The 27,417-nt window shown below is 49.0% G+C and overlaps 2 protein-coding genes and 1 long non-coding RNA gene across 3 annotated transcripts in view; 2 read left to right on the forward strand and 1 right to left on the reverse strand.

Moving 5' to 3' along the window:
* RNF43 (ring finger protein 43) overlaps positions 1-19,268 on the forward strand; it is a 64,674-nt gene extending 45,406 nt beyond the window's left edge. Inside the window, exons 2-9 of the mRNA XM_060646532.3 lie at positions 2,803-2,925; positions 10,294-10,368; positions 10,480-10,611; positions 11,244-11,348; positions 12,713-12,874; positions 13,416-13,518; positions 14,210-15,559; positions 17,834-19,268. Coding sequence (XP_060502515.2) covers positions 2,803-2,925; positions 10,294-10,368; positions 10,480-10,611; positions 11,244-11,348; positions 12,713-12,874; positions 13,416-13,518; positions 14,210-15,559; positions 17,834-17,880 — 2,097 coding nt within the window. The 3' untranslated portion in view covers positions 17,881-19,268. The remainder of the gene's footprint in view (positions 1-2,802; positions 2,926-10,293; positions 10,369-10,479; positions 10,612-11,243; positions 11,349-12,712; positions 12,875-13,415; positions 13,519-14,209; positions 15,560-17,833) is intronic.
* Positions 19,269-20,761: 1,493 nt separating this feature from the next.
* LOC132687915 (uncharacterized) lies at positions 20,762-21,462 on the reverse strand. Its single transcript, XR_009614339.1, has 2 exons — positions 21,086-21,462; positions 20,762-20,974 (listed from the first exon to the last, which is right to left on the reverse strand). It is a non-coding gene; the product is annotated as an uncharacterized LOC132687915 (long non-coding RNA).
* On the forward strand, positions 20,779-26,098 carry SUPT4H1 (SPT4 homolog, DSIF elongation factor subunit). The gene is made up of 5 exons (XM_060646535.2): positions 20,779-20,908; positions 21,451-21,557; positions 24,886-24,941; positions 25,207-25,260; positions 25,695-26,098. Exons 1-5 carry the CDS (start codon positions 20,840-20,842, stop codon positions 25,760-25,762), a joined length of 354 nt encoding a protein of 117 aa, XP_060502518.1. The 5' UTR covers positions 20,779-20,839; the 3' UTR covers positions 25,763-26,098.
* The last annotated feature ends 1,319 nt before the right edge of the window (positions 26,099-27,417 follow it).

Consider the following 27,417-nt stretch of genomic DNA (forward strand, 5'->3'; position numbering starts at 1 on the left):
TCTTGGGGCTCCTGAGTGGCTCAGTCAGTTGAGCATCCGACTCTTGATTTCAGCTCAGGTCAGAATCCCAGGGCTATGGATGGAGCCCCATATTGGGGTCCATGCTGAGCATGGAGGCTGCTTAAGGTTCTCTCTCCCTCTCCATCTGCCCCTCTCACCAGCTCACGTGTGCTCTCCCTCTCTCTCAAATTAAAAAAAAAAAAAAAAGAATAAGGAAAAGAAAAGTTAAAAAAAAGAAGACAACTCTTCTCTGAAGTGACTTCCCCCCTCATTTGACACTCTAATCAGTGAGAGGCACGTTGGAATTATCTGGAGAAAGCTGGACCGTGGGTAGTGGTAGGGGAGCAAGCAAAGCAATAGAGTCCCATGGCTACGATTTGTAGTTCCTGAAGATCTCACATCTTTTGTTCTATTGGAACAGCTGACTTCTGACTCCTTCCACACTAGACAGTCTTCTCTCATCACCAGGGAGACCTTTCTCAAGCGCAAATCTGCAGTCTTTCCTCCTTAGTCTGGTGCTTGCCAACCTTTCTGGCCTCATCTCCTGCCTTCCCCTCCACACCAAACCTAAATGCCTGCAGCCTCTCCTTGCCCCCTGCCTGTGCCTCCATGCCTGGGCACAGGCTGCTTCCTCTGCCAGGAATGTACCTTCCCCTTTCCTGCAGATCCAGTGGGTAAGCACATATCTACTCAGTACCCAAGGACTCACTAAAGTCACTCTGCTCTCCTACATGGGATACTTAGTCCCCTCTCCTTGAGCCCTCCCACAGCATCACAACATCACAATACAATGTGTTTGTACACTTGTCTTCTGAGCTTCATTAAGGCAAAGAGCCTATCTTATTTATTGTTGACTCTCCAACTCATTGTACAATGCATGGCAACAAGGAGGCCCTCCTTGTTGAAGAAATGAGTGGATGCATGGTTGGGCAAATGGTTGAATTTGCATGGTTTGGGATAGTTGAATGTTGAAGAAATGAAGAATGAAGAAATGAATGAATGCATGGTTGGGCAAATGGGCAGATGGACAGACTAATGGAACTTGTTGAGACAGGAGCTACAGCTTCAGTGAAGTGAGAACAACCCCTAATCTTGGCCCTGACCCTTTTCTGAGGGGGGTTGGGATGCACATAGCATTTCTTCCACACTAAACTTTGACGACTACCAGAGTAATTCTCCTTAAATTCTGGGAGCAAGAATGGAACTCCCTCTCATTTCAATTCCCCCTGCCCAAAGATTTGTATTCACAAGGATAGAATTCAAAGCAGGGTGGTGCTTGTTTTTGAGAACCTACTATGTTCAAGGGACTGCAGTGACATGGTGAGAAGAAATAGCATGAAAATGCTTTCAAAAAGTGACTGTGCTTTTATTTATTTGTATATTTTTAAAGATTTTATTTTTAAGTAATCCCACACCCAATGTGGGCCTCGAACCCACAACCCCGAGATCAAGAGTCACACACTCTCCACCAAATGAGGCACCCCCAAAAAGTGACTGTGCTTTTTAAATCCATCATCAGTACCAACATCTTCATGAGTTCAAAATGCTCTCTGGTTCGTCTGATGGTTCTTTCTGGAAGCCCTTTAGACTTCAGCGGCAGTGGAGAAGAAGTATGGGCACCTCCCTCATACAAAATCCCCTTGTTTGCAGGATACACTGGGTTTCCACCACATAGGAACCTCCAGCCCATAGGATTATCTAGGGCCAGATAAATATTTTTTTTCTCATAGCACTATGGGAAGATTAGTTTCAAGTGGGTATTCGAATCATTTTGAGTGACAAGCGAGTATACAGAAGGACACTCTTGTCCTCTGATAGGGGATTCTCTGGTCTGTTAGCACACTTTGGGCCCACTTCCCCCCGAGCCATTGCCCTGCACCAGCTAGGCTAAGGCCACAGGGTCTTGGACTGACCCTGCCACACCCTCAGAACATGTGCTGGCTCACCTCCACTGCATCATTCCTGGGGAAAGGATGAGCTCCTAGGAAGTGTGATGTTCAAGGCTCTTAGCCAAGGCTTATCCCCAGATGGTGTCTTCTCCCTGCTTCATCTCAGGATGGGCCCAGGGCAGGGGCAAAGGGAGATATTGAGAAGATCAGGGAAACCCAGAGTGAGTAGACCCAAGCCACAGGAAAGATGGGGATGTCAGCGGGCATCCCAAGGAGGCAGGAGGCACCCGGCAGCACCCAGCACTGCCCTGGGAGAGCATGGAGGGAAGGCAAGATTCTGAAGGCACTGATATGGGCTCTTAGCCTGGGGTTTTAGAGCAGGTGAAAGAAGTAGGAGGTGAGAGAGTCTGTGGCAGTTTGAGGGTTGTTGGGGCAGATTTGCAGCAGGCTCTTCATTGAGGTTCCCCCTTTTGGACACGCCTCGTGCCTACCTGCACCCCACCTCCATGTATCCTTGGCCCTGGTGGCCCTGAAATGACAACTGATGCTTACTAGCTTCCTCTGAGGCAATTTAGTAAGAAGGCCCATTAAGGAGGACACTTGGGATGAGCGCTGGGAGTTATATGTAGGGGATGAATCACTGGATTCTACTCCTGAAATCATTATTGCACTATCTGCTAACTAACTTGGATGCAAATTAAAATGAAAGAATTAAAGAAAGAAGGAAGGAAAGAAAGAAAGAAAGAAAGAAAGAAAGAAAAAGAGAGAAAGAAAAAATAAGAAGGCTGATTGTTTCATAGCACTAGGAGACCTGCCTGGTCCCTGCCTGGAACAGCGGGGAAGTACTTGGCTCCCACAGCTTATTCCTGCTCCCTAGAGCCTCCCTAACCTCTCTCTCTCCCTCTCTCTGCAGTCCCACCCCCTGTACCTGTGCAATGCCAGCGATGACGACAATCTGGAGCCTGGATTCATCAGCATTGTCAAGCTGGAGAGTCCCCAACGGGCCCCCCGCCCCTGCCTGTCACTGGCCAGCAAGGTAGGTTCGCACTTGACCTCCACACACTCTGAACTTCACCCAGCTCCAGGCTGTGAGAGGGCCCTTTGTTCTCTGTCCCCTTCTCACCTAGGAGAGATGTGTCCAATTTGCTCTGGTTTTCCTCATTCATGACTGGTTTGAGAGGGGTGGAAATTCAGGCCTCCATCCTTTCCCCACCAACCATCATCTACCAGCAGAACCTCTGACTGTCATCTAAGGAAGGTGCCCCACCGCATATCCTCCCCCATCACCTGGAAATTCTTAAACCCCTTCCCCTAACCAGCATCAGGGCAAAGAGGCAGTCAGTTGAAGGGCTTTTCCATCTTTCAGAAACATTGACTGAGCATATGCAAGAATAGCAGAAACAGAAGCCATGTTTCCTTAAAAAGTTCACATTCTTGGGGTGCCTGGGCAGCTCACTAGGTTAAACACCAGATTCTTGATTTTGGCTCAGATCATGATCTCAGGGTTCATGAGATTGAGCCCCATGTTGGGCTCTGCACCGAGAGTAAGGAGCCTGCTTGGGATTCTCTCTCTCCCACTATTTCTGCCCCTCCCTTGCTCACGAGCACACACATGCTCTCTCTCCTTCTCTCTCTCAAATCAAATAAATAAACATAAAAAAAAGTTCACATTCTTCCTCTAAGATTGCAAACCGGTGGCTCCACATTTCCAGAGGGCATCATTGGCTGGAGCTGGTGGCAGTTGCCAGGTTTCCACCATCGTGGACTGTCTGGTTTGCCATGCTCCTCACTGGCCTGCTACCTCTAAGGTCCTGTGAACATTTTTATTTGTTCTGCTCTAATGTTAGTTACTGTTTTCTGTGTGCTGACCATGTGCCACATGGGACAGATTCATTATACATTATCCCCTTTATTTTGCATGACAATCAGGAAAGCTAGACATTTTATTCTCTATTTGACATGTGAAGCAAGTGAGGGTCAGAAAACTTAAGTAACTGGGGCACATGGCTGGCTCAGTTAGAGGAGCATGTGACTTTTTTAAAAATGTTTTTTAAAATTTATTTATTTATTTTTTTAAATGTTTATTTATTTTTGAGACAGAGAGAGACAGAGCATGAACGAGGGAGGGGCAGAGAGAGAGGGAGACACAGAATTGGAAACAGGCTCCAGGCTCTGAGCTGTCAGCACAGAGCCCGACGCGGGGCTCGAACTCACGGACCGTGAGATCATGACCTGAGCCGAAGTCGGACGCTTAACTGACTGAGCCACCCAGGCGCCCCTAAAATTTATTTTTAAGAGAGAGAGAGAAAGAGTGCAAGCCAGGGAGGGGCAGAGAGAGAGGGAGACACAGAATCCGAGGTAGGCTCCAGGCTCCGAGCTGTCAGCACAGAGCCTGATGCAGGGCTCAAACTCACAAGCTCTGAGATCATGACCTGAGCTGAAGTTGGACTTAACCAACTTAACCGACTGAGCCACCCAGGTGTCCCAGAGAAGCATGTGACTCTTGATCTCAGGGTTGTGATTTCGAGCCCCACATTGGGTGTAGACATTACTAAAAAGTAAATAAATAAACTAAAAAAGAAAAAGAAAAAAAAACTTAACTTGCCAGGGTGACCCAGCTGGGAAGGGGTGGAGCTGTGATTTGAACTGAGCCTTGTCTAGTTCTCAAACCTGGGCTTTTAATCTCTCTGCTCTGTTGCCTCCCATTTTGGCTAGGAACACTGAAAGCATGTGAAAAGATTCTCCTGGTGGCATAAGCCAGAGCATAGTTAGATTCTGTGTGACACAGTCAGGTGGATTTGGTGGAAAGGGTCCAGCTCCCCGGTGTGGGGAAAGAGGACGGTGACAGTCCCAACCAGTGTGCCCGCTCATTGTACTCAGGCCCAGACTCTCCCTGGTTTCCAGATCCTACTGAGGGCTATTTCCTGAGCCATGAGTCTCAAGGAAACAGCCTGGGCTCTTACCTGGTCCCATGGAGGGGGAAAGATGTGGGCGGGGTTCTGATTGTGGCACCCACAGGTGGGTGGAGATATTCTCCCAGCCCAGGCCACGCTGATGCAGAAGAGGGCTACGGAGGATGTGGGCAGTCGGGGCCAGCACACGTGGAGGATCTGGAGAGTGTTGTCTCTGTGTAAGACTGGGCAGGTCCTTGATGGCAGCAGAATTTTGTTAGGTTGAAGGTACCCTGCTTTGGGCTATTTCACTTCCCTTGCTTTACAGAATGTGGGCAAATGTCATTCATTTGCTCATTTGGTAGATGAGTGCCTAGTGTTACGTGGTATGAATGTGAGTGTGGAGTGTGTGTGAGTGGGTGTGAGTGTGTGTATGTGTGTGTGTGAGTGAGTGTGAGTGTGTGAGATACAGAGGTGGGAGAGGAGAGAAAGATGGGAGAGGAAGGGCTCAGAGATGCTCTACTGTTCTTCTAAAACAGTGTATGCATTTCACACACATGTGAACACTGGGCAACGTGGCAGGACATTGTCCACGTAGGAGGTTTTCGTCTCGCCCCCTGGAGGATCACAGTGCTGTGGGAGGAATAAGTCCTGTGCATAGACACTAGGAAACAAGGAACGTGTGGTCGGTGCTCTTTTTTTTTTTTTTTTAATTTTTTTAACATTTATTTATTTTTGAGACAGAGAGAGACAGAGAATGAACAGGGGAGGGTCAGAGAGAGGGAGACACAGAATCTGAAACAGGCTCCAGGCTCTGAGCTGTCAGCACAGAGCCCAATGCGGGGCTCGAACTCACGGACTGCGAGATCATGACCTGAGCCGAAGTCGGCCACCCAACCGACTGAGCCACCCAGGCGCCCCGGTCGGTGCTCTTTTTAACCTTATTGGGCCACCACCATAAAATGGGACTTTTATTTTCTACCCCAGTGGTCGTTGTGAGGATGAAAATGATGTCTGTCAGCTACCAAATAGTGCCTGAGCTAAAATGCACAAAGGAACAAAAAGCCATTAGGGGTTTAGAAGAGGCACTTAAGCTGCTGCCCTAGGACCTGTTTTTCTTCCACAGCCTTTGTGGTCACTGCTCATGCTTCCTCCTCCTTCACTAGCTGCTCAGCTTCTCCATACCTGGCTTCTCCCCCACCTCGGTGGGACAGGATGGCTCTAGCCCCACATTCTCCAACTGGTCAGGTCAAGGCTTCCCTTGGGTTTCATCCTTTGACCTGACCAAGCAGCTCCTACCTGAGATCTGCTGGCTCAAAGGAGGTCTGTGAGGGTAGTAATGGAGGTCTTTGAGCTACTTCCAATGTTTCATAAGTCCCACAAGCTTAACTAAAATATTTGTATGTTGCTTTTGGTTACAAGTTATCTCATAGGAAAATGAATTGTACATAATGAATTCAGTTAGTTTGGTAAAATGTTAAAAAAACATATGGTTCCCAGAAGCCAGAGGGGAAAGGTGGGTTTTAGTGATAAAAGTTTGAAAAATTCTAACCTCAATCAGCTCTGGAATATCCATCAGTAGTAGTGATGTCATCACCATCAACAGAGCTGGGGCTCTTGAGACCCAGACAGCCCTGGGTCTGAAGCCTGCCATCTCCACTGCTCCTCAGTGTGACCTAGACATTTTAGCTCACCTCTCTGGGCCCCTGTTTCCTCATCTGTAAAAGGGGAATAATAATGGGATTATATCATAAAGCAGTTATGAGGATTTAATGAGACAGTACATTAGAGATGGAAGCTCTTATGGAAGCTCCATAAGACAATACAGATGGAAGCTCCCATGCTAAGCACATAGTAATCACTGAATAAATGATTACAATTACCACTGTTGTCGTCACTGGCATCATCATCCTATGCTTTTAACAAGATTGGGGTTTTTCTTTCATTCTTGCCTCTCTTGATCTTCTCTGAAACCCTCACCATAATTTTTCTGGACTCATCCATTCTTGTCACCACCACCGACTCCCTCCCCCGATCCAGTCATCCAACTTGGTTTCTGTTTCTCTATTAGCAACTCCACAGCCATCCTCGTGATTACCCAGGCCCTTATCACCTCATGCCTGGACTAGATCAGTGGTCTGATCAGCTGTGTGACCCTGGGGAAGTTGTCCAGTCTCTCTGAGCCTCAGTTTCCTCAACTCAAAACTGGATAATTGTCTTATAGAGTTTTTGTGAAGAGTGAATGAAATCACATACCCAAAGCATATAGTAACAGCTGATATAACAATAACTAATACTTAGGGGACACTTACTATGTGCTGGGTACTAGCATAAAGCTTTGCATGGATTAACTTATACAGCCCACAAAACAACCCTGTGAAGTAGGGCCTATTATAATCCCCAGTTTACAGAAAGGAAAACGGAGGCACACAGCAGTTAAGTACCATACCCAAAGTCTAACAGTTAATAGTTGGTGGCATATTCAGGACTCAAACCTGAGCAGTCTGGGCAGAGTGGGTCTCGGTAAAGGTTAGTATCCCTTCTACTTCCTCCTACCCTTGCTTTCAAGCCCAGATGAATTCCACGTCTTCTAGTGAATCTTTCCTGACTGGCTCAGCCCAGCTAGCCTATTATGGAGGGATGCCTCTTTTCTGGCACACTGCCAGGGTCTCTGTCCATGCCAGGTTTCAGGGAGGTGCTTTGTGGGGAGGGGGAAACCAAGGCTCTTTCTTAACTCCACCCCCATCCTCAAACTCAGCTGAGTCTTATCTGTTTTGTGTATTGAAGATTTGCGTCAGATTGTGTGTGTGTGTGTGTGTGTGTGTGTGTGTGTGTGTGTGGTGGGGGATGGGCTTTCTGCAGTGAAAAAAGGTTTGAAAACTACTGGTCTATTTCATTCATTTGTACTCTGGAATGTTATCAGCATTATATTATGGATATGTCTTTGGATATATTATGGATATGTACATATGGATATGTACAACTAGATAATGAGCTGTTCTAGAGGGCTTGGCCTTCCCTGGCTTGGTGCCCTGGCCACAGTAGGTACTTAGCCAATCTTTGATGAGGAGATTACAGAGACTGTCACTGTGTCTGGAGAGGAAAACCTACAGCCCAGAGAGGTACAGAGGGTAGTGTATGAGTCCTAGAGTGTACTAGTCCTGGTTGCTAGAGGCCGTGGGCAGCTTTGCTTGCTGCCCCTAGAGAGATGGCTGACTCTTTGCAGCCCCAAAAGAGATCTCTGGGTAATTTTTCTAAAGCTGAGTCTTCCCATGCAGAGGGCCTTCCTATTGTCTCTGCCTTCCAGATTCTGGTCTCCCAAGAAGTGCTTTCTTTTCTCCCTCTCTCCCACTTTCTTGGGGGCAGGTGGACCAGAGGGAAGCATGGATAGCCCCAGTGTGGGCTGCCATCTGGCCCCAAATTGTGCTTTTTTGTTCCTAGAACTCTGAACACAGGTACCCACTGCCTGAAAGTCCTGTTTGTTTCCCCTGTTGGCCAGTACTCTCTCTTTGATCCCTTTTTACAACTTTGTAATTATGGGCTGTAATGGGCTGGGGTGTTTGAACATCAGGGTAATTACTTTCCACTGTTCCTACCCCAGTCCTTCAAAGAGAGAGGGGTTGGTAAGTAAGAAAATCTCTGGAGAAGGAAGTCTGTGCCCTTCTCTCATGCTCTTTCAGGCCAGGCTGGGTCTAGGGTCTCAATCTGGGCATGAGACACATGAGGCCCTGTCAGCATGTTGGATCCAGGAGTCTCAATTCATTGACTACTGAGGTGACCTCCCCATGCCTTGGCCAAGTTCTAGACTATGACATTAGCAGTGGGAGCCCCTCTCCTTTTCCTCTGGTGTGGCTCCCATACCCTGGCTTGGAGGGTTCAGAAGTTTCTCTTTGCCTGGGGTCACCTAGTTGGGCTGGACTTCTTGGGAGTAAATGAGCAGGAGGACAATGAAGGCTGTGACCTGTCAATTTCTTCAGCAATACCATTCTGGAGTCCTGTGAATTTCCAGTCAATTAGGCTGGCGAGCCTGAGCCTGGGCTGGGCCTGGGTGCTGGTAGAGGGCCCAGCCCAGCTCCTCAGCAGCTCAAGGAGGGAGGGAGAGAGGGAGGAAGGGGGAAAGTTACTCTTCTGACCAAAACAGGGCCCCACTCGAGTGTCTCCACCACCTTCTTCCTGGGCTCCCCTGCCTGTGGGCTGCCAGTTCTGAGGGGGCCCTCTGGCCCCTGCTGCCTCCTGGGGAGTAGGGAGCAGGGAGCTGGAGCAAGCTGCTCCCCTGGCCTGCCTGGCAGGAGACCTGCCCGGACAGGCTCTCTCCGGGAAGGAAAGCAGAGATCAAAGCCCTAAGAGTGTGAGTAAGCCCCAGCCCTGGCTCCCCTTCCTGCCACCACTACTGGCAGAGGGATTAACTCCTTCAGTGCCTGCAGGAAGGCCGCAAAGACTCAGCAGGGCCCTGGGGGCACGAGGTCCCAGCCTGATACCAAGGCAAGATGAGCCTGTGCTGTGGGGAGAAAGGCTGGAGAGTGGCTGTGCTGGGCAGGGAGGCTGTCACAAAGGCAAGGCAGGATCTGTCTGTGGCTCCTTTGCCCTTGCACCTCCACCCCACTCCTGGCTCTTATCTCAGTTCTCTTACCCCACACCCAGCTTCTAGATTCCTGCTTTTTTTTCTCTCTCTTTCTTTTTGGCTTTGCTCTGCTCTGCCTGGTTGGCTAGACCCTGCTCTTGGAGCCCTGGCAAGCGTGCATGTGCGTACCTGCACAGTTGTGTCCTTGTGGTAATAGCCCCTCAGTCCCTCCCCACCCAGCCTCCAGTGCCACCTTCAGGGAAGGGATGAGGGATAAAGCACTGGACAGAGACTCCATTAAGTCCTTGAATTGTAGCCAGGAAAAGTGTGGCAGGGAGAAAGAGATCAAGAGATGGGCTGAGCCTGGGCTCTGCCATAGAGACCTTGGGTGACGGCAGGGTCCCAGGCCCTTGAAACTCTGCCTGAGCTGAGGGGATGCCCTGTAGGCTCCTCTTGTCAGGCAGGGCTGGATCTTGGAAAGCCCAGTTCTATTCTGAAGGAGTTCTCCACCTGTCTTTTCTCCCTCCCTTTCCAGGGACTGGTCACCCTCCCCCCACTCCCTGGGGTGGGGGTTTGTGGTGGTTCTGGCCACTCCCTTCTGTTCTCACACTTCTTAGTGAAGGCAGACTTGTGGTACTTTGAGGGCCAGGCAATGTCTTATTTGTCCTTAGCTCTAGAGCCAGGTCCACTACCTGACTCCTACTAAACCCTTGTTATGGGTTTATTCCATGACAGAATGAAGGATTGAATGTTGTCCTTGAAGGCAGTGGGACCTGGGTGAGCTGAGGGCAGGACACGGATCGCACATGTTATATTTGAGTGTGCAAAGATGCAGTGTGTGCAACGTCCCAGGAAGGGACAGGCGTGTGAGGGGTGAGGCCGGGGCATGGATGGACAGATGGGCCGTGTCCTTCTCTGACCTCAGCTGGACCTCTGCTGTGTGTCCCTGCAGGCCCGGATGGCAGGGGAGCGAGGAGCTAGCGCGGTCCTCTTTGACATCACTGAGGATCGAGCTGCTGCTGAGCAGGTACCCAGGGACATTGGGGTGTCTGAGGGAGCTGGGTGGAGGGAGATAAAGTCACCTGGGAAAAGACAAGTCAGGACATAACAGCCCTCGTGGGCACTTTCCCTCCCACAGCTACAGCAACCCCTGGGGCTGACTTGGCCAGTGGTGTTAATCTGGGGTAAAGATGCCGAGAAGCTGATGGAGTTTGTGTACAAGAACCGAAAGGCTCATGTTAGGATTGAGCTGAAGGAGCCCCCAACCTGGGTAAGCACGCCAGATCTCCAGGCCTTGCCCTAGTGCCCGTTCTCACTGCCACTTTGTTCTGTGGCAACTCCCATCGAGAGCCCTTAGACTCCTGGAGCTAAAGAGAGTTTAGAAACCCTATAGTTCAACTTTATCCACCAGCTGTGTGCCTCAGGACAGGTTTCTTCCCCCTCTGGGATTCATCTGCAGAATGCATCAATTTGGCCAGCTGAGTTCTAAAGTTGTTTTCAGCTCTGTGGTTTCATGGCACAGAGGAGCAGAGCCAGAATGAAACCCTGACCCCCTAGCCCCTGACACCCTGGCTGGTGTTTCTCCACTAGCTAGAAACCTCACCCAGCTGTGCACTGGGTGGCTTCCACTTTGCAGAGGGTCCTTTTCCTCTTTTTCCCAAGCACACAGGTCTTCAGATAGTACCTCTCACAGCTGACACCTGGAGGACCCTCTCCTATGATTGACCTTGGGCAGACAGGGACCACCTAACCCCACCTGCAGGTTCCTCCTCACCTCATCCCCTCTGCTGGAAGACTCATGGGGATCTCTAGCCTTCACTCTCCCGAGCACCTGAATTTCTCCCAAATTGGCCCAACTCCTTACAGAAATATGACTCTTTCCATCTCTGCTCACTCCTCCAGCCAGATTATGATGTGTGGATCCTCCTGACGGTGGTGGGCACCATCTTTGTGGTCATCCTGGCTTCAGTGCTGCGCATCCGATGCCGCCCCCACCACAACAGGCCGGTGAGCAGGGTGGGCTCCCTGATGGAGGTGGCACATTTATGCATATGGGAGGGTAAAGAGCAGGAAGGGAGAAGTGAGGAAAGAAGATGCCCTTATGCTCTTGAAATAGTTTACATCTAAACACCCTGGCATCTGACTTGTTGATCTCCAGCAGCCTCTCCACATCAGCTTGCCCATTCATTTATTTATTCAGCAAACATAGAGACCTCCTCGTATGGACCAGGCACTGTTTCAGGTATTGGGGATTGTGCAGTGAACAAAAAGATCCCTCAGGGAGCTTTCATTCTCATGGGAAGAGACAGACAATAAACAAAATAAGTAAAATATGTAGTATTTTAGATGGTGACATGTTCCCAGGAGAAAAATAAAATGGAAGAGGAAAAAGGGAATGTAAAAGGACAGAGTTAATTTTTATTAAAAAAATTTTTTTTCAATGTTTATTTTTGAGAGATAGAGAGAGACAGTGCGCGCAGGGGTGGAGGAGGGGCAGAGAGAGAGGGAGAGACACAGAACTCGAAGTGGTCTCCAGGCTCCATGCTGTCAGCACAGAGCCTGACACGGGGCTTGAACTCACAAACTGTGAGACCATGACCTGAGCCAAAGTCGGATGCTTATTCAACTGAGCCACCCAGGCTCCCCGGACAGAGTTAATTTTTAAAAGCAAAGCCAGAGAAGGCCTTATTGAGAGGACGACATTTACAGGAAAGACCCTAAATGGGTGAGGGGGTGATATGTGCAGATATCTGGGGAGAGTATGATCGAGACAGAGAAAACAGTAAGGGCAAAGGCCTTGAGGCAAAAGCGTGTCCAGTATGTCTGAGCCACAGCAAGGGGGCCATGTGGCTGGAGTGCAGTGAGTGAGAGGACAGAGCAGGAGGCGAGGACAGAGGGTCCATGGGGGCCCCTTTTACTGGACTGTGTAGGCCATTGGCAGGACAGTGTTTTTTTACTCTGGGTGAAATGGGAGCTATTGGAGAGTTTTGAGCAGAAGTAGTACCATGATCTGACTTACATTTTAAGGCGGTAGGATGGATATGTGGTTCGGTGGTTAATGGGATTAGGAATTCAGTTTGATGGGCCTATTTGATATCCAAGCAAAGATGTCAAGCAGGCAGTTGGATGAAAATTTTCTCCCATGGGTCATCAAGGAAAAGAAAGCTTGATGGTATGAATGGGGGAGTGGGGTGGGCGGGGCTTAGCCTGCTTGGCAGAGCCACGTATGAGCTTGAAGATGACAAACTCCTAGGAGTAGTCAATCGGCCATATGATCTAACTGGGTGACTGGGAGCCAAGCACAAACTTGAGGTCCAGGGGTGAGGGAAGAGGAGCCCTTGCCCTATTCTGAGCCTCACCCCTCTTCTCAGGATCCCCTTCAACAGCGAACAGCCTGGGCCATCAGCCAGCTGGCCACCAGGAGGTACCAGGCCAGCTGCAGGAGGGCCCGGGCTGAGTGGCCGGACTCAAGTAGCAGCTGTAGCTCAGCCCCTGTGTGTGCCATTTGCCTGGAGGAGTTCTCTGAGGGCCAGGTAAGGCAGGGCTTGCGGGCGACCTCCATGACCAGGCTGGGGAGGGCAGCTGGACTTTGGGAGGCTGGAGGAGGCACTCGGGCAGGTGTGGGTGCCCTGGTTGCATCTGTGTCCCATGTATTTGCAATGAGGCAGAGGTAGGGGACAGCACTGGGGTCTGGTTATTTTCCTGGTCTTCCAGGGAAAGACAACTACTGTTCGTTGAGTGTGTACCACGTGCTAGGATCTGTAGTGGGTGCTTTAGATGTATTATCTCATTTTAGCCTCATGACAGTGCAGGGTGGGGGTAGGTTAGTTTTTCGTACTCATTTTAGAGCGGAAAACTAGAGCATTTCTGTTAAGAAACTTGCCCAAGTTCATGCAGCTAAAGTGGCAAGATCCAGGTTTACCGGACACCAAAGCCCCTTACTCTTTCTATTCTACCATGGGGTATTTTACAAGAAGCTGAGGGCAAAAAGGAGAGGCCAGAGGGAGTCAGGGAAATCCTGGTTACTCCTGAACCTACAGATAACTTTGGTTTGGACCCCCTTGTTTTCTCTAGGAGCTGCGGGTCATTTCTTGCCTCCATGAGTTCCATCGTGTGTGTGTGGACCCCTGGCTACATCAGCATCGGACTTGCCCTCTCTGCATGTTCAACATCGTAGGTAGGAGGTGGGCCAAGTCCTCCCCTATGTGCAGGCAGATGGGTCTAGAACAAGGTTGCTCTCTGAGGGATGGTTTTGTCTTGAAGCTGAGGAGAAAGCAGGTCTGCCATAATAGTTCTTTAAGCTGTGTACTGCTCAAGAGTGCTTCCTGTGAAGGGCAGGGAGGGCCATTCATACATAATGGGCCATACATACATAATGAAGATGTAGACATCTTCATTACTTTAAACATTGTATCTTTATGACAACTTTGTTGATTCTAAATCTGGGTGGTTTGTATATTTATTATTCTGATTTTCTGGCAACAAAGTATCTTATTCTAACAAAACCAGGATATTATGAAAATTTTCTAAAAGATGAAAGTGAAGTATCTTGAGGAAGGAGAGCCTTTTTCCAATCTACCCAAAGGTGCACTATGGACTGGTGGTGGCCCTGGGTCAAAGAGCCCCAGGTGGGCTGATGGGAGGAGCAGGGATGGACATACACAGTGAAACTTCCAGGGAGATAGATGGACTGGAAGGAGCCAGGGCGTCTCAGGGCACAGGCAGATTAGGAATGTCCTTGGTCCCTCAACTCTGACCGAACACACAGGCTATGTGGGCTCAAATAGGTGCTACAGCCACACTTTTCTGAATGCATGCTCCATAGGTTTGTGGGGTCAAACACCTATGCTCTTGGTTCTTTCTTCCAGAGGGTGATTCGTTTTCCCAGTCTCTGGGACACTCTCGATCTTATCAGGAACCAGGCCGGAGACTCCACCTCATTCGCCAGCATCCCGGCCATGCCCACTACCACCTACCTGCTGCATACCTGTTGGGCCCTTCCCGGAGTGCAGTGGCTCGGCCCCCGCGATCTGGTCCCTTCCCAACCTCGCAGGAGCCAGGCACAGGCCCCCGGCACCACCGTCTCCCCAGAGCCGCACATCCTCGGGCTCCGGGCGAGCAGCAGCGCCTGGCGGTGGCCCAGCATCCCTACGCGCAGGGCTGGGGGCTAGGCCGTCTCCGATGCACCTCGCAGCACCTCTCCGCTTGCCCAGCACCCCCACGCCGGGCCAGGCCTCACGACAGCAGCGGTTCTGGAGAAAGCTACCGCACGGAACGCAGTGGCTACATGGCAGATGGGCCAGCCAGTGACTCCAGTTCGGGGCCCTGTCACGGCTCTTCAAGTGACTCAGTGGTCAACTGCACGGACATCAGTCTGCAGGGCATCCATGGCAGCAGTTCTACCTTCCGCAGCTCCCTGAGCAGTGACTTTGACCCCTTGGTGTACTGCAGCCCTGAAGGGGAGCCCCGGGGGGAGGAGACCCAGCCTAGTGTGACCTCTCGGCCCCGTTCTTTGGACTCAGTGGTACCCACAGGAGAAACCCAGGTTTCCAGCCACGTCCACTACCACCGGCACCGGCACCACCACTACAAAAAGCGCTTCCAGTGGCATGGCCGGAAGCCTGGCCCAGAAACTGGGTTGCCCCAGTCCAGGCCTGCCATTCCTCGGACACAGCCCCAGCCAGAGCTGCCTTCCCCTGATCAGCAAGCTCCCAGATCCAACCCAGCTGCCCCTTCAGGACAGCTCCCCAATCCACAACGGCCCAAGGCCCTCATCGAAGCAGCCCCAGGCCCAGCTGATGCCTCCAGCCCCAGTCCCAGCAGCCTCTTCCACTTGCAGAAATCCAGCCTCCCTGTTCGACATCCACAGAGGAAAAGGCGAGGGTGCCTCTCAGAGCCCACCCCAGCCTCTCGGCCCCAGGACTTGACTGCACACCCAACTTGCCAGGTTTTCCCCCATTATGCTACCAGCTTGGCATACCCTTGGTCCCCAGAGGCCCATCCATTGATCTTTGGACCTCCAGGCCTGGAGAGGAGGCTGCTACCAGAAACCCCAGGCCCTTGTTACCCAAGTTCACAGCCAGTGTGGTTGTGTCTGACTCCACGCCAGTCCCTGGAACCACACCCACCTGGGGAAGGGCCTTGTGAATGGAGTTGTGGCACCCTGGAGGGCAGGTCATGCCCTTACCCACACTGCCAGGTGCCGCCAGCCCAGCCTGGTGAGTTTTCAGGGGGAGAGGGTGTGGTGGGGAGAAGATACTAGGGGTTATTGCAGGATGGGTAAAGTCAGCCAACAAAGGATTGACAGAAGCTGAGAAGGGTGCAGTGGGGCGACATTCAAAATATTGAACAACAGGCATAGCATAAGATGCTGGCTGAAGCACTCTGACTCGGCCAGGTATTACTCCTTTAGTTGCCAGATCATAGGGCGGTCTCAGGGGAAATACAGTGTGGATGAAACATCAGAAATCTGGCACTTGTGGTTGTTTGGGACAACAGCTCCAATATAATTGTTTCAATACTTTAATAATTAGTAAAGCTGTACCAATGCACACAGTTCAGTTATTAGCTTTAAATACAAAGAAGGCAAAAAGGGTTCCTTGCTCTTGAGGAGAGCATGGAAAATTACTGATAGCCATAATCCTAGGCAATATGAGGTGTTGTAGGAGAAATAATTGCAGATCCATAATCCTAGGCCATATGAGAAGAGCTATGTAAATGAGAAAAGGAAGGAAGGAAAGAAGGAAGGAAGGAAAAGGAAAGAAAAAGAAAAAAAGATCACAGATGGTTCTGAGCAACCCTGTGGGTCCTTAGGTTTTCTCCTCTCCCCCTGGGGGTAAAAGAACAACTAAGGCTTCCCTTCTAAGCACCCTTGTTAATAAGACTGACCTCATTTTCCTGGGGCCTCAGTACATCCCTGATACTGTATCACAACCAACGATGATAATATAAATCCTCAACTTTAACTTGGTGTTTTTTTGCTCAAATCCTCCTCTTCTTCCTTCAGAGCCCCCTACCTCCCCATTTTCCCCATCTTCTCCCATAGTGTGGATGACACAGCTCTTTGCCTACAGCTATCACCAGCCACCCCAAAAGGGGACCCAAAGGTCCTGAAACGTAAGACCTCACAGTCCAGGAACCCAATAGTTAAGATCTAGAGCTGTTACCATTCATTCATTCACTTCTTCCCTCCTTTTTCCTTCCTGCACTGTATGTTTGCTCTATGCTAGGTTCCAGGCTAGGCTCTGAACACATGGAACTTGTCAACCAGGAGATCCAGGTCTGTGGGGTCATAGGCATGTAAACAGTTACAGTAGAGAAAATAATTGCTTCCATAGAACCAGGTAAAGTAAGCTTTGGCTATGTGTTTGATGATTCCCTTTGGACCCTGTCATGTGCTGCTGGTACCAGACCACCACTTCCCCTCTCTCCCATACTCAGAACCTGTTTCAATGTCTCCCTCTTTCCTGCTCCTCGAATCCAATCAATGCCAGATTCTGTTAAATGTATCCTTGATGCATTTTTTACCTTCTTCAAAACTGATGGCCCCTGCCTGTGTCTTAGATGCAGCCTAAAGATGGAAGCAGGAGCCTCCTACCCTTCCTCCCCCTCTTACAGGTCCATGAAGGCTGGGCACTGTACATACAGTGTTGTGTCCTACAGAGTCATGCAGCACAGCTACCCTGCTCACGTACTGCTGCCAGGCTCATCACCCTCAAATAAACTGTCCAGAAATTTCCAAATGTTCTCTTTTGTCCACAGTGAAGAAAAACCCATCCTGGTTTGGCCTTCAAGGCTCTAGCACCAGCTAGCCCCCATCTTCCTTCCCAACCTTTTTTTCCCCTCTTCCCCTTCCTGTTCTTCCTGTTCTTCCCTGTTCCATCCTTTTGTCAAACCAAGTAAATACTTGTTCAGTTCCTATAGCCCAGAATATTCTGCTGCCTTCCTATTCCCATAAACTGAGTTCTTACGTATTTCTGCAGGACCAGCTCATTTATCTTCACCTTCAGGAGGCCCTTCCTGATTGTTCCACTGGAACATGATCTGTCCCCTTCCCAGGAAAGGTCTTAGGACCCAGTCCTGTCTCACTGGCAGAATTTCCCTTTGCATGCACACCTTCTCTTCTGCAAGACTGTCAGGTTCCTGCTTTTTTTTTTTTTTTTTTTTTTTTTTCTGGTCTTCTATTTGCTGTGTGGTAACAGGCCAGATTCATGAGTGCTTAATAAATATTAATTGGGTTAATGAATGAATAGGAAGTATTTGTAACACACTGGTTGCTATATATGTTTCTCTTTCTCTAGCTTTTCTTCCCCCCCTCTTCCCTGTGTCCCAACTGGGACCCCTCCCAGCTTTCGATCTAACTGCCCCTTCTGGACACATTCCCTGCTCCCACCCCGTGTGGTTCCCTGCCAGCCATACTGTCTTGCAGGTGGAACAAGCAAGAGGCTGGCCTGACACTCAGTGACCAATTTCCTCTCCCTCTGTAAACGCAGGCTCGGAGGAGGAGGAGGTTGAGGAGCTGTGCGAACAGGCTGTGTGAGATGCGCAGACTTCGCTTCAACCAAGTGTGCTCCGGCTGACCTGGGGGCCCTGTCTGGCACAGAGTCATGCTCCTGAGAGAAGAAAGGACCTCGGAAAACACCCCTCTTTTTTGCTATACTTCCTGGAACCTCTGGAAGAGGGGTGGTGATGGGGGGGGGGCAGGAAGTGTTCCCTGCTCCCAGCTCTGGACCCTGCGTGCAGAACGCATTTGCAGGGCAGCAAGTCTGTGTCCAGCCTGGCAACTAGCTACTGCCTATGTGGGCTGGCTCCTTAAGGGAGAGCAGGAAGCTAGGTGTGGGTAGTTAGGTGTTGAAAAGGTGCTGCTCCTTTCCCCAGACCCTGCAGGTCTTCCTCATCCCAAGTCTCATGTGCATACCTGCCAATGGGTCCTTCTTACCTCCTTTCTTGGGTGAGTCCTGCACACCAGCTTTGACTCCTCGGTAAAGCTGCTGCATCAGCAGCAACCTGGCTCTTATTTTCCTTCTTTGCAAAAGGATCAAGAACATAGGTGAGGCCTGAGCCCTAAAAAGGGAAGCTCTGCAGCTTCTCCAGGCAGTGCCTACCCTGGTGCATAAGGGAGAATGTTTTTCCCTTCTTGTTCTTAATTATCAGATCCACTCTATTAAGTCAGAGGGGAGACTGTGGGAAGCCAGGGTGTGGAGTCGTGTCCCAGCACCATGTTCTGGCACCATGAAGAACCTGGGATGGACCCTCTGACTTTCAAACTCCCTTCTCTCTCCAGCAACTCCCAGTTCCTCTGGGTATTGGGGGGGGGGTGGCAGTGGGGAGGGAATAATTCTTTTCTAGAGATTGCCTATCTCAAAGTCCCAAAGTAGATGGAAAGAAAAGGATTTCTGATGAACTTCGTCTAGAAAAGGGAGGATGGAATGAAGGTAGAAAAGGCAGAATTACAGCTGAACAAGGACAACGATGAATCTGGGGGTCTTCTCTCAGAGCAGGGATGGGAAACGGGAGAACAAAGGAAAAGCAAGGTGGGACATTTGGGTTTAGATGGCCCCAAGGCCCAGCTTCCCATTATAAGCCATATAGGCCAGGGATGCCCAGGAAGGTGTGCATGCAGGATATCTGGCCTGGGTAGCTGGTACTGAGTGGCAAGGGCTGAGGGGCCTCCTGACGGTGACATTCACCCCAGGGCAGCTTGACCATTGCTGGCTCCTCAGGCATTATCCCATTTGGAATGTGAATGTGGGAGCAAAGTGGGCACAGGACCCTACCTGGGAATCTTCTTCCCTCAAAGTCAGTGGGGAACTAGCACCTACCGAAGCACCCACATGGGTATTTATATCTGAACCAGACAGAAAGACGCTTGAATCAGGCACTATGTTGAGAAATGTATTTATTTGCTAATATATTTATCCATAAATGCGGTCTGGTCTTGTGGTTTTTGTTCTCTCATGACTGTCATTCAGGGTAACAAATTCATCTTCTCCATTGACAGAAATAAATTATTTCTGGTATCAGAGGCTAGGCTCTGATTTATGAAAGGACAGGACAGAGTGGTAGACTAGGTAACAAGAATTGATTTGTAAGCCCCTAAAAACGATTTGGTGAGATAAGGGAAGGGGGAAGCATGACAAGATTCTCACTGTGGTCCAGTCATTATCAGACTTACTGTACTTTTCACTTCACACATTCTTATGATGCTTCAGTGACTTTGTGACCTTGGGCAAATATTCTGTGCCTCACTTTTTTCCACCCATAAAATAGGCCTACTTCACAGAGTGGTTGCAGAGCTCCCATGAGATAAGCGTGAAAGTATGTTTGGAAAGTATCCAGTGACAGGGAACATTCTAACCCCAGTCACAGAACCCATCTGAACACACGCCCCCCACCTTGAAAAAGCTGTTTCAGTTGGGACGCCTGGTTGGGAGGATAGAACAGTAGGGCCTGAAACTACTGAAACTATCCCAGAGCTCCAATTCTGATAAACACAAATGACTGTGCTCTGCCTCCCCAGGGGACTATGGTTGAGGATCAAGAGCTGGTGCTATGTTGGTATGAATTCCACAGAGCCTGGGGCAGCCTCTGCTCTCATCCTCACAAAGCACATTTTCCCCTCTGCTTCTCCAGGACAGGTTTCCTAGGGGGTGGTCATTGTCTGTTGCCCAGTTTTGAACAGGAGAGCAAAGAAACATCCAGCTTGCTATAGGGTGAAATCAAAACAAAACAAAACAAAACACAATCTCCAATCCCCTACAGATATTCTGAAGTAAAGGACCTGTGTCTAAATGCTGCACGAAACAAATTATCAGCTGGAACAAGGAAAGTACGTAAAGAGTTTTAAAAAATAATGGGCCTGGTATCCGCCATGGGCTCACAAGCCAGCATTCCCGTGGACGGCGAATGGAAACCCTTCACTGCTCTCAGGAAAGAAAGGGGCTGTCCCTGATTTTCCTCTCTGCAGAGATAATCCAGATGGAGACAGTGGACTCTGGCCCTGCGCTTTTAAAACGGGAAAACAAAAAAGAATCTCGGTTGACACCTGGGATCCTCCTAAGGGGACCGGCGGCCGGCTGCCAGCGGCCTAGATCAAACGGCCCGCCCCGCCGGGAGTTCTGGCCGGAGCCGCGGCGCGCTCCCGCGCAGGCGCCAGCCGCGCCACCCCTCCCCCACGGGCCCTACCCACAGGCGCAACCGCCTTCCCGGCCTCGCCCTCGCGCCGGCCCAGGTGGCGGGTGCGCGCGCCGGCCCAGGTGACTCCCGGCCGGCCCCGCCTCCAGGCGGGAGAAACCATCTCCTTGACCGGGGGGGGGGGGGGGGGCGGGGGAGAGAGAGAGAGAGAGAGAGAGAGAGAGAGGCGTGAGTCCGCGGCTCCCCACACCGGAACAGGAAGTGCGGAAAACCGGAAGTGGGAGGCATTCTGGGTAAATCGCTGTTTACTTCCTGCGGCTGAGGAGGCCGTGGCCCAAATCTTTGCTGTTCATTTGTCGGAGAGGATGGCCCTGGAGACGGTGCCGAAGGACCTACGGCATCTACGGGCTTGTTTGCTGTGTTCTCTGGTCAAGGTGTCCTTCGGGGAGGCGGTTGTAGGGGCGATGGGGTATCAAGGTGGGGGAAAAGGTGGAACGGAGCTGGGGGATAGCGAAGAGAAAAGTAAGGTCCAGGACCCCGGGGGTTGGCAGGGGATGTGGGAAGCTGCTGGAGGCCGTTGTTTAAGTCGGGAGGAACGCAGGCAGTCTTACATGATTTTGAATCCTCAGCACACAGGTCTGATCCTTAACGACATTCAGTGAACTTCTGTTGAAGCCGAAGGCCACTGGGATTCAGAGGAGGGTGGGGATCTGCAGCTGAGGGAGTAGTCGGAGAGGATGCCTGACCCTGAGGAGACTAGGGAAAGGAGTAGGTAAAACATAGCTGGTAATAAGAGAGGGAGGACTGTGAGGGTGGAACTTTAGCAATGGGGCTGTGGGAGTGGTGGGTGGGGAATCTGATGAGACAGAGCCAACATAGGGAGGCTTCTACTTGACCAGGTAGAAGTATGGAGAAAGCTACTTCCTTTTTTGGCCTTGTTTATGCTCACTCCTTCTCCCTCTTTTCCCTCTCCTAGACTATAGACCAGTTTGAATATGACGGATGTGACAATTGTGATGCATACCTTCAGATGAAGGGTAACCGGGAGATGGTATATGACTGCACCAGTTCTTCCTTTGATGGGTAAGCCCCTTTAGAGTCCTTTGTTACACCCACCCCCTCCCCACCCCACCCCACCAAGTAAATGTGAGGCAGACTTTTGAGACCATAATCCTAGTTGTTCTCAAAGTTATTTTGAGACATAGTAGTCCTGTGCTGTCCAGTACAGTGGCTACTAGCTATGTGTGGCATTGAGCACTTGAAATGTGGCTAGTCCAAACTGAGGTTTGCTCATACTGCAAAATATGCACTAGATTGACAAGACTTAGAACGAGAAAAAAGAATATAAAATATTTTAATTTTTCAAATATTAATTACATGCCAAAGTGATAATTCTTTGGATATACTGGGTTAAATGAGATATGGTATTGAAGTTCATTTCATCTTTTTGTCTTTACTCATAAACATGGCTACTAGAAAATTCAAAATGACTTGTGTGGTTTTCATTATATTTCTGCCGTACAGTTCTTCATTAAAGACAGTCAGCTCATTGTTGGTAGGGACTATGTTTATCTTGTGCACCATGATTTGGCACAGGGCCTGGAAGGTGGCAAATGGCTAATAAATGTTTGTTGAATGCATGAAGATCCTTTCTGAAGATGAAGGTCAGGTAGAGTAATGGTAAATTATTGCCCGAAAGCTGTTCCCTTTAGATATGTCTAAGAGAACCTGTAAGAAAAATTTTCCCTTGGTGAGATTGTCCAATGGGGAGAAAGGGAAGTGAGAGTAACATAACTAGCCAGGTCTCCATTTTTCCCCCAAGGTAGGAGCCAAAGGGCAGTATTTTTGGGGGGTTCAGGAGATACTTTAAAGTGTCTCTTGGTCTCCAGGCCAGTTGAAGATTTACACACCGACTAAGCTCAAACCCAGTACTTGCTGAACCTTCAAGATGGGGCCAACTCCATCCCTTCTTTGATTTCCTTTAAGGAAGCATGAAGAATTGGGCAAAAAAGATGTTGTCATGGAATCTTACTTCCTACACATGCATGTGCATAGTCAGAATCTTCAGTCCCTTCGATTATTTGTTTGCACTGTAACAAAATTGCTAGCAAATGAATAAAAGAACTCCCATTTACAGGTAACGTACTGTGTTGGCTGCTGTGAAGAATGTCAAGAGTCACACAGTGATGTATTAATAGTAAGAGACGCAGTGTAAAGTTTTGCATGTTAGAATTTTTTTTTTTAAGTTGTAAGATATGTGTGACAGAAAATTTACCATTTTTAAGTGTAGAATTCAGTGGCATTAAGTATATTCACACTGTTGTGCAGCCATCACTACCATCCATCTATAGAACTTTTTTCATCTCCTCATTTCCCCTCCGCACAGCCCCAGGCAACTACCATTCTACTTTCTGTATGAATTTGCACTTGATCTTAGCCAAAAGGCCGAGAAGCGATTGAATTTGAAGTATACTGTAGGTGCTTCATATAAGTGGAATCATACAATATTTGTCCTTTTGTAACTGGCTCATTTCACTTAGTGTAATGTCTTCAAGGTTTATCTATATTGTAGCATGTCAGAAGCATTTTTTAAGCTGAATAATACCATTTTTGTATATACCACATTTTATCTATGTGTCGATAGACACTTGGGTTGCTTCTGTTTTTTGGCTGTTATGAATAATGCTGCTGTGAGCATGGCTTTACGAATATCTGATCAGGTCCCTGCCTTCACTTCTTTGGGGTATATATATCCAGAAGTGGAATTGCTGCGTTCTGTGTTTAGTATTTCGAGGAACCGTCAGACTGTTTTTCATAGTGGCAGCACCATTTTACATTCCCACCACCAGTTTCTCTACACCCTACCCAACACTTGTTATTTTTTGTTTTATGTTTTGTTTTGGTTTTGATAGAAGCTACCCTATTGGGTGTGGAGTGATATCTCTTTGTGGTTTTGATTGTCTTTCCCTAATCATTGGTGATGTCTTTCGCTAATCAGTTGTGATGTACTTATTGGCCATTTGTGTATCTTCTTCAGAAAAAATGTCTGTTCAGGTCCTTTGCCCACTTTTGAATCAGGTTATTTGGCTTTTTATTGTTGAGTTGTTGGAGTTATTTGTGTATTCCCTGTGCATATTAGGTTTTGGAGAATGGGTATATCAAAGGCTAATGGAGATCAGAGGGAGGCCAGATGAACTCAGCCAGAAGCAGAGGAGATAGCATATGAATCAGGCTCTTAAAGAAGTGCAGGTTTTTTGAGGAGGTTGAGGTGAGACAGCATTTTAGAAAAAGCATTCTAAACAAGGGAATGACTTGAGCAAAATCAGGGGTGGGACAACTAGGGTATGTTTGGAGAATGGTGGGAATTCTGTTTAGATTGAATCATAAGGTTGGGTAACAGACACTCTAAGGCTAGAAAGATTGGTTGTGAAGGACAGAGGAGAATATAGTTTTGGTCAGGAGAATGGCCTGCATATGTGTCTGCTGCACATCAGTCTGCCAGGCCAGGGCAAGTATTACCCTACGTAACCACCCTGGAGAATGGGATCAGTTCCACTCAGTGTATGACTGAGAATGTAGGATTTGGATGGGGAGGAAGGCCCCCCCAAATAAGAATCCAAGATTCTTGCCAAGAGAAGAGGGAATGGTTATTGAGGAGGTAATCAACAAATGTCAGGTCTAGAACAGACCTGTCACAATAGGCAATCACTAAGCATTTGATTGAATCAACGAATGACAGAAATGACCTCTGTAAGCTTCTGAAAGTACCTGATATTTACATGTCAAGCCCAAAAGGCAGGCTTCTAGCTCTTCAGTAGCCTTTCTGTTGCCTGTGCTCTAGAATCAGAGGTATCCTAGGAAAAACTATTAGGATAATAAGGAGAGTCAGTGTTTATTCAGCACCTATTCTGTGCTAGGTGCTTTTCATGTATTAGCTTGGTCTTTGAGTTTCATATGTGTGTTAGGCTGCACAGCTCATTAGAGGCAGATCTTGGCCCAGTCTAACTTACTTCTGGTAGGAGGCCCATTGTTTTCATTCACCCTCTGCCTTTGCATTAAGGCCAGCCCCCTAGTGGTCATGTTGGTTGTAATCAGAAGAGCTGGTTTCCCAGGGAGTCTGGGCTAAAGATGTTTTTGAGCCTGGTGAAGCTAGTCCTTTGGGGATGATGACTGACTTGTGATTGGCGGGCAAAGAAACTTTTTCAGTACTAACTTTGGGTCAGCTCCTTCGCAGCATTAGAAGTCACTTTCCCCTGCTTTCTAGCAGAGACTCAATACTTGGCTTTTTCCTGTGTTTCCTCTCCCAGAACTATTTTGCTGGCCTGTAACAGAGTAATGTGGGCAGTCTCCTCCATCGCTCTTCTCTAGTGGGCAAGGCTCAGCCTGACTTCTGTTTCTTTCCCTTTCCCAGAATCATTGCGATGATGAGTCCAGAGGACAGCTGGGTGTCTAAGTGGCAGCGAGTCAGTAAGTGTCTCCCTTCTCCTTTTCCTTCTCCTAGTTGTGTTGTTTCTGTCCCTTGGGTTCAGTGGGGGAGTCTTAAATCATTGGGTATGTGTCCTCAGAGTGAGAAAGACGAGAGTGTCCTGTCCCCTGTCATTTAACACTGTAGCCAAAAGAGGTGATTGCTCTTCTCGCGGCGCTGCAGCATTTCTTTCGTTTTGAGCTTAAACCTCCATTTGGTCTTTAGACTTAACTTACTCTCACTGCCATCTCTTTTCTTCTCTCTTAGGTAACTTTAAGCCGGGTGTGTATGCAGTGTCAGTCACTGGTCGCCTACCCCAAGGTAATAATAATCATAATAGCAGCTGATACTCATTTACTGTGCCAAGTTCTGAGGAAGTCCTTGTTGTGATTGCACGCTAGTCCTCACACCTCTGTGAGGGAACTGAGACACAGAGAGGTTAAATAACTTGTCCAAGGTCACCTGCTAGTTAAGTAAGGAGGTAGAATTTGAACCCAGGCATTTCGGCTCCAGAACCCTTGGTTTCAATGACTACAATGTGTCTTCTGTTTTTCTCTCATTTTTACCAAGTCATTGCCAGACACTTGCCTGAATCTTCAGTGGTAACAAGCCAACCTGGCAGGATCATTGATGAGCTGTCTAGGAACTCCACTTTGCTTAGGAACACGTTTCTTCCCACAAAGTGGTAGTAGAGGGACTTTTCTTATCCTCTGGAATCTTCCTCCCTCACAGAGCTGTTTCTTTTCCTGCCACAGGAATCGTGCGAGAGCTGAAAAGTCGAGGAGTGGCCTACAAATCCAGAGACACAGCTATAAAGACCTAGCAAGATGCATGGCTGCCAGCGTCTTGCCTCTGCCCCACCTCCTGCCTCTGTTTATTTTTTGTTGTGGAACTAAGGGGGCGGAACTTCAGATACTCCCCACCATCCAGTTCTGAGACTCAGCAGACTGTTGAGAGCACAGCGTGTCCCTGGGCCATTTTACCTTTGGACTACTGGTGGGGGTGGTTTGGGTTGGTGGATTAACAGAGACTGAATTGAATGGGAGGTAGGATACTGGTCTTCCTACTCAGAGCCCAGGTCTATGCCCTTACCCATGGGCAAGACTCTGGGTCAAATGCCAATAAACACGAATCTCTAGGAAAGTTCTTAAGCCCATGACAGACGCCTTACCTCCTCCTTCCTTCCTTTTACTTGGGTGCAGTAAAACCCCCTTAACCCTGTAAGCACCTTCCCAGAGCAGCAGAAGCCCTCCTGCTCTCCATTACCCATCTTTCAGGCTCCAGAGTTGCAGCCTTTCTAGTGTGCTTCCTTGGGTCCTGTTGGAAGGTCTGCTGTCCTGAGTCTAGGGAACCCCATCGTGCAGACTTTTGCTCTCTAGACCTGACACAGCAGGTGTCCCCTGAAAGAAATCCTGAGACTTCATAAGTATTCTTTGCCCATTGATCATGTTTAATACACCCCTCCCCCCCCCCCCCCCCCCCACACACACTTTTTGTTTTCTTTTTGCTGCTCTTCCTATACCTTAGGCCAGTCAGTGGTAACCCTGGCCCTCTCTCCCCCACCTACTCACGTTTGCTGCTTCCTGTAACTGGAGACTGGTGGCTGCTGGGTCTTGGTCTGGTTAGTTTATGCCTCTGTAGGAGTTGGGCCCGTCCCTCTCTCCTTTGGCCTAGTAGGGGGTTTTGTTATTGGTCAAGACAAGTTACTTGTTTTGGAATGAAAATTTACCATAAATTCTTATTTACTTAAATTTCCACAAAGAATCCTATCAATATCCCCATTTTGATACCCTAAGTTTCTTGTTCTCCATCTGTAAAACCATGATAACACTCTGCCTGTTTACCTCAGTATTGTGGTGATTATAAAAATGAAGCAATGTGAAAATTCTAGAACTTAGGTTTTATAAAAGGTAAAATTCACCTACTCTCTTTTTATTAGTTATTTTTTAATGTATACAGTGTGCACACAGTCAACCAAAATAGTGGGAGAAATGCCCAGAATCACCACTGCAGAATGAGCTCTTGACTCATAAGCAGAGGTGCCTACACTAGGGCTTTGTGTATCTTAGCCACCTGGTGTTTCTAGTGAGTCAGTGTCTCCTGTTACCTGTGGCCTGGAATGTGTGGGAAGGAGGGAGAGTTGCTGACTTGGTACCACTGTCCTTGTCCTCTCATGGGCCCATGGGAAGGAGGCTGGTTGTGGCCCTGGTGCCTCATGTCGCTCACAGATCCTCAAACCAGAACCATTTTTGCTGAGGCCTTCAAGCTCTGAAGGAATGGTCTGTCAACTCCAATTTCAACTGAGTTTTTAGAGGATTTTTCCAGCCCAGCAAACTGAAGGAGCTCAAGGGGTGGCGGTTTCTGTTCAGTTTCAATCTGAAAGGATCCTTGGGAAGTAGCCCCACGAGGCCAGCCTTACGTTCTGGAGGGAAGAAGTGGGTTTCAGCAAGAGTGCCTAAGCTGTGCAGCCAACACCCA

Source organism: Panthera onca, chromosome E1 (assembly GCF_046562875.1).
Source record: "Panthera onca isolate mPanOnc1 chromosome E1, mPanOnc1 haplotype 2, whole genome shotgun sequence".
In the NCBI taxonomy this organism is placed as follows: domain Eukaryota; kingdom Metazoa; phylum Chordata; class Mammalia; order Carnivora; family Felidae; genus Panthera; species Panthera onca.

What these genes read in the sequence shown, in the direction of transcription:
- SUPT4H1 (XM_060646535.2), top strand. Translation starts at nt 20,840, where the DNA reads ATGGCCCTGGAGACGGTGCCGAAGGACCTACGGCATCTACGGGCTTGT. An exon ending in TGCTGTGTTCTCTGGTCAAG is followed by an intron (nt 20,909 to 21,450) that starts GTGTCCTTCGGG and finishes TCCCTCTCCTAG; the next exon opens with ACTATAGACCAGTTTGAATA. An exon ending in GTCTAAGTGGCAGCGAGTCA is followed by an intron (nt 24,942 to 25,206) that starts GTAAGTGTCTCC and finishes CTTCTCTCTTAG; the next exon opens with GTAACTTTAAGCCGGGTGTG.